Source organism: Syngnathoides biaculeatus, chromosome 16 (genome assembly GCF_019802595.1).
Source record: "Syngnathoides biaculeatus isolate LvHL_M chromosome 16, ASM1980259v1, whole genome shotgun sequence".
Lineage (NCBI taxonomy): Eukaryota > Metazoa > Chordata > Actinopteri > Syngnathiformes > Syngnathidae > Syngnathoides > Syngnathoides biaculeatus.
In genome coordinates, this window is record NC_084655.1 from 2,318,983 (window position 1) to 2,325,829 (window position 6,847).

A 6,847-nucleotide genomic window follows, 5' to 3' on the forward strand; every position below is an offset into this window, starting at 1 on the left:
ATCGGACAAAAATTTGAAACATTTAAAATTCAAAGTAGTGTTTTCGGGAAATATGCGGCACACCTTGAAAACAACGGAATTTTCGGCAATAAAAGTAATAATTAAATAATGTTAATATTACTTTGGAATATGTTATTTCTTAGAAAAACTCATGACCTTTTGATGATTATCATTTACACAATTTACATACTCATACATGTAAAATCACTTAATTTTGAAAAGGAAATTAAGCCTGTCTGTAGCGTTATTGATTAGATTATATTGAACATTATCCACATATTTATTCTAAAAATATATTCCAACTTCCTTGATTTCCTTTAATCGATTTTATTATTTTTTTCATTACAGCACTTATTTTATGTTTGGCGGCATCAGTACATCACATCATGTTGGACAATTTTTATTTTTATAAATCTGACAAATATATTATAAAATTTTTCACAAAGGAGGAAAAACCGCCACTACAACTTCGCTCATTCTCCGATACATTTTATTGTATATATTGTATGTATTTTATTGACATGCTTTTCCATATTTAAATGAGGGGATGCACACAGGCAGGTTTTATTCGCGTGTGTACAGTGCGGTGGCTTAACCATAATCTTTTTAGTTCTTTTAGCACATTTACATGGCAATCCAAAACAATCTCCGCCATTTCCGTTGCTACGTGCAGACCTTAAATTCGAGGACTCGTTGAAAATGCCCCGCAGACTATACAGCGATATTTATAATATAGTACATCAAATTATATTGATGATAAGGATATTATTGAAATCGGAACGCGTTATAAACACCCTTGGAATGCATGTTACGTGATACACAGACAGGAATAGCAACTTAAAATAGACAAAACAATGTGAGTAGATGCTGTATTTAAAAAGGCCATAATTTGGTTTATTGAAGGGCTATGATTCATGCGGATGTCATTTACAAATTCCTGCTACCGTCGTGCATATTGTATATGCGTCAAAAGCAACAGGTACGATCACTCGGATCGCGTGATGATTGATCACCAAAATGCGCCTTCTCGCTGCTTATATGCGAAGTGGTCCAAATGAGCAGGATGCTAAGTCGTGCTGTTTTTTATTTTAGTCACAACCTTTTTCTCCTTCACCCTCCTGTTCTGGAACCAGATGGTGATCTGCCTTTCCGAAAGGTTGGTCGCGGCCGAAATCCTCCTCCTTTTGTCCTTTGTGATGAATTTGTTGGCGGCGTATTCTTTCTCCAGCTCTTTCAGCTGTACTTTTGTGTAAGGTATGCGCTTCTTCCTGCCTCGGCGAAAAGGGGAACATTCTTGTTGCTGTGCAACCACATCTGATAACAAGCAAAGAGCGGACAGATAAGGAACACGTTGTCACATCTGCTGAGCTAGACCATCAACTTCATATTGTAAAATGCTTCCATATACAGTAATCTGCGTGAGGAAAAAAGTACACGTTCAAGACAAACTGTGAACATGGACACGATTATGTTGGTATTTCGGTGTTGCACTCTGCATCATGTTGTATTAGTTTACATTTTATTGGATTTGTTTCTTCCTGATTTTGATTCTTCATTCTGTTCTATATTTTTTTTTAAATTAGTTTTGTTACATCATCAGTGAAAAATAATAAAATATTTTTACAAACAAACATATGTAAAATATTATGAGTCAGCCTTTAAATTGATTTATTTGTACAATAGAGCCCTTCCGCAAAATTTGCAACATGGGTGTTTTAACTTTTGCCACCAAATAATTCACATTGTCATTTAGCCATCATTATAAGATCAACACATGACATTCTTTAGTAGGTGAGCTCGAGCCATTTCATGAAAGTAGCGGTTATATTGATATTCATGCATTTATATATCTCCAAGTATTTGGGATAACATGACACGTTTACAATGAGTAACACGTCTCCCCCCCCCCCATGTCCTTTAAGAAGCTCGGTACAAGGTTGTTAAAAAAATTACTAACCAACATATTTTGCGCCTGTTGAAGTTAAAATTCTGAACATATTAAGTTTAAACCCCTGTATGCATTTTGTACACATAAATATACTTGAATTTTGTTTGCAAAAGATTAAATGTGGTCATTTAATTTCCCTTCTTTTCCAAAAAATATTAGTTGAACTTGAGTCGAACTGTTTGAGTTTAACTCGACTATAGTAAAATAAAATTACTTTTATTTCACTGTATAAATGAGACACTGAAAAAAGTGGGCAACTTAATTTGATCATGTACGTTTGTTACATTGTTTGCGCATGATAAAATGTGGTATACTGAAGTAATTTCCCTCCTGTTCCTTGAAAATAATGAACGTTAGCTTTAGATGGACACATGCACATCTTAATTATGTGCATGTGTCCATCCATCTATTTTCCAAATCGCTTATCCCCAGAAGAGTCGCGGTAATGCTGCATGGAGCCATTTTCAGGGCAAAGACGGACTACATCCTGAACTGAACCTACGCTGCCTGCAGCAAAGTCATGTGAGTGTACCACTACACTATCCGTGACTCCTCCAAGTCCTGTAAGTTAATTTAACGGATTTTTAGAATTACCAATACGTTTAACGTGAAGAGAGGTTTTGTATGTTATATTACTAAATGATAACTATGGTAAGTTAACAAAATGCGATCGAAACAAAGGACACACTTCTCCTTGCACAAAAATAGTGCACTGAACAAAAACTCTTCTGAATTCACTTAATTCGACATAAGTTGCACGTGATTGCAGTGTCTGAAACTAACATAGGCCTAGTTATTTGATTATTTTCAAGGAAAAAAATTGAAAAATTGCGTTAGTTTGCTGAAAATTGTAAAACGTGGGCCTACACTGCGGGAGAAAGTAATTTGAATCTATTTAATTCAAAAGTGTACATCGGTTCCACGTGATTAAAATGTACTACCCGAACACAAATAAGTCATCATTGACTATTTTCGAGGGAAAGAGGTGTGCATCCTAAAAATGTGTTCACTAAAAAAGCCCTTTGAATTTACTTCATTCAAACAAGTATAGTTGATATACATAAAATTGGTTCACATAATCAATGATTTTATTTGATCAAAAAACGAAGGGAGAAATGCTTCAGTTTAACACATTTTAATCATGTGCAAAAGAAAGTTTACTTTATTCCCGTTCACACTGTACTTTTTTTTCATGTGCAATCGTAACACGTGGAAAAACCTGAATCCAATCGCGCTGTCCAAATACTGCGTGCGAATGATAACGGAATTGCTGAATTCTTACCAGCTAAAGCCGACTTCCAGATGTGAGCGTGGCTCTGGTCTTTGGAACAGTACATTTGTCCCCCCCAGCCGTTGGCGAGGGCCCATGGCTGGTAGCTGTCATGACGCGCCTCGGCAGCACCCAGCGTTTGGACCAGGGAGACGTCCAAGTAGCTTGACATGGGCTGGTACACACTGGGGTAGCCGTGGTAAAAAGCCAACTCCTTCGGCCTGTTGTTTGGGTATTCATCGGGGATGACGGCGGAGTCCATGTACTGAGAGCTGAGCACGGTTTCAGTAGCCTGCGTGCAGGACTTCACTGGCCCGTGTCCAGTCCTGCACGGGTAGAAGCTCTGACCAAAGTAGCCATAAGGCAAAGCGGGGGCTGCACAAGTATTCTGCTGGGGCACGCTGACGCAAGTTTTCACCGACGACGCCGATGCATCGCAGTGTCCAGACACGGACACGTCCACGGCGGAATAGCCTGCCGAAGAGTGCATCAAGCCAGAAGGATGCTGGCCGCTGAGAGCAGGCGAATGACCCATTATGTTGCGGCACTGGTTCATTGCAGTGGTGGTGGAGAGGTTCCCACTGCCCACCAGGCCTTCCATGTTCTTGTTCAATTCCTGCAAATTGTTGTCACAAACAAACATTACCGTTTCCGCGGACCAGCGAGTGTTGAACAACAAGGGGGCTGTCATACGAACACCTTCCGCGATCACCCTCTGGTTTGGTTTGTTAGTCCACCAATGGGCATGGATCTGCTGTACAAACAGCACTGAGCCACACTCGATTAGTATTGCCCTCACGCACACTTGCAGTCGTCGCATGAGTGACGCGGATGCGTGCTGATTGAGCAATAGACTGCCAGCGACCAGCAGGTCGTCGGGTTTCAGATCTTGACGCAATTCGCCTCGGGAGAAGAAGATGCGGATTGGTTCAGTGTCCATATAGGATGATGACCGGGCGATCACGTCATTGGAATCCCAACAAAAAGAAAGAAGAAAGAAAGAAAGAAAGAAGAAAGAAAGAAAGAAAGAAAGAAGAAAAAGAAAGAAAGAAAGAAAGCGTTGTTTTTTATTGGAAGTCGAGCTGGCACAAGGAGAACATGAAGTCCATGTGTTAACGTGTAGAGTTGGGCAAAGTTAGGCAGCTAATCTTTGGCACCACAAGCAGTTTTCCCGTTTTCGATAACAGGCAACAGAAATAATACGTTCACCGACAACACGAGGAGGTTTCGTGTTATATGCGTCGAGAATGTGCATATACAGCGGGCCAAAAGACGGACTGTGCTGTTTTTTCTCCATGAACATTATGACCATTTGTTACAATGTGTGTGAAAATAGGGAACACGAGACGGAAGCCATCATTACGCCCAAAAACAGTAATAATGAAAAAAATCAAATTTATAAATAGTTGACTGATCTCAATATCATCAATGCTTTTTGCATATGTTTAATTAGTTTACATATTCTGGGTGGGACAAAAGTGTTTTGTGGAAGCTATGCGTCATCGTAAACGAAATAGATTACTTGGTATCAAGTATCGTTACAAGATTATACGGTAATATTTTTGTAAGAAATATTTTAGGGTTATTTGTAATCACTTTATGTTTTTGCGTTTGATAAAAGTCTTGTCGTGGTTGAAAATGAATTCTAAACTGTGTTATTTGGTTTGTGATTCCACAGAGTAAACAATGTACAATTTAAATCAATAGACGGAGACTGCCAACCCCAAGTTTTAACAAGATAATAATGAAAAAAAAGGAAACAATATAAATAATTGCCTAATATCAATGTTATCAATGCTTTTCGCATATGTTTAATTAGTTTACTTATTCTGGGTGGGACAAAAGTGTTTTGTGGAAGCTATGCGTCATCGTAAACGAAATAGATTTCGTATCGACTATCATTACAAGATTATACGTTAATAGTTTTGTAAGAAATCTTTTAGGGTTATTTGTAATCACTTTATGTTTTTGCGTTTGATGAAATGAATTCTGACCCGTGTTATTTGTGTTGTGATTCCACGGAATAAACAATGTACAATTTAAATCAATAGACGGAGACTGCCAACCCCAAGTTTTAACAAGAGCAATGGTAACAGCAATCATAAAACAATAATAATGTTCAGAATCAGTTTTCGAATTGAAATTCGAACATATACATCTGTTGCACATAATCAAAAGGATTTAAACTAACACATTTTATTATTTTCGAGCAAAAGGGAAAATAACGTAAGTTCACCACATTGAATTATGTGCAACCGAAAATGAAGCACTTATTTCGGCGATCGCGAGAGATAACATTGATTAAATCCTCACTTTAAAAATATAGCAAACAATTTAGAACAATTACCTGGGATTGGCTGGAGAGCAGTCCAGCGTGTTCTTCCCCAAGTCAGCTTGGTGAGTATTGAAAGTCGATGGGTACCTTTGTATATATATTTCGTATAAATTTTAGAAAATTTTGGCATCTACATTTTAAAATGGAAAACTACCAAGATCAGTATTTTGCGTTAGCCGATTTGTCGTATGCATGTACCACTTCCTGCGCGAATGCTGCTCAGATTGTTTCACGGCAACGTATTAGAATTTCTCAAAACGATACATTATTATTTGAGTGAATTTGTATTTTTTCCTAACGTCTTTCAATTTCCTTGGCGTCGGCCTGTGCCTTGCAATAGCTAATGTGATAGATTTTGCCTTTCCTGGTCACGTTCCCGAAGAATCACAGAGATGCTGCCATTTCTCCAAAATAACTATTTGTCAAGAAAATTATATTGAATAAATTGTTCCAGTATGAAGGTTCAATACAATAAAGCATCCAAATATCTTCATTTGCCTGATGCCAATTACTTACACGGAAGTCACGTGTCGCGGTGCTCGCCTACACTTTGGTCTACTTTGCATTCATACAGGGCTCAGAGGTTCAAGGTCAAGTTTAACGCTAAAAGAAGGGGAGGAGGGCTGCAGACAGACGGACTCAGCACAAGTTCAAGGCCACCGGCATCTTAAAACTTTGTGCTTGTGTGTGGATGGTTGCGCCGAGAGCAGGAAGACGCCCGTCTGTCTCGATGATTTTCATCACGCGGGCTCATATTACCAGTATATATAGTTTTAATATGAAGATAAGCATTCTAGCCTGATCTTCCTACAATATATCATTAACCACGAGTGGAATCGTTAACTTACCTAAAAGCAAACCTAGAAGCTCTTGAAACAATGTATTAAAACCACCTAGACAAATGGAATTACATTATTATTGTTACAACAGTCGCACTCACAGTCACACCTATAGGGAATATTTAGAGTCTTTAATTAATGCATATTTTTGGGATGTGGGAGAAGAAAACCCACGCAGGCAGGGTGCTCACAGGCGGGGCGGGAACTGGACCCGGGTCTTCAGAATTGTGAGATCAACGCTCTACAGCTGCTCCACCGTTCCACCGTGCCACCTATAATTATCCATTAATTTTTTTTGCTGTTTATCATCACGAGAGTCGCGGGGGGGGGGGGGGTGCTGGAGCCTATCCATGCTGTCAACTGGCAGGAGGCGGGGTACACCTTGAACTGGTTGCTAGCCAATCGGAGGGCACATAGAGACTAACAGCCACACTCACGATCACACCTAGAGGCAA

General features: G+C 39.1%; 1 protein-coding gene across 1 annotated transcript; it reads right to left on the reverse strand.

Moving 5' to 3' along the window:
* Positions 1-556: 556 nt before the first annotated feature.
* Positions 557-4,057, reverse strand: hoxb13a (homeobox B13a). The gene is made up of 2 exons (XM_061846233.1): positions 3,231-4,057; positions 557-1,314 (listed from the first exon to the last, which is right to left on the reverse strand). The coding sequence occupies exons 1-2, from the start codon at positions 4,036-4,038 to the stop codon at positions 1,067-1,069; spliced, it is 1,056 nt and encodes a 351-aa protein (XP_061702217.1). The 5' UTR covers positions 4,039-4,057; the 3' UTR covers positions 557-1,066.
* Positions 4,058-6,847: the final 2,790 nt, after the last annotated feature.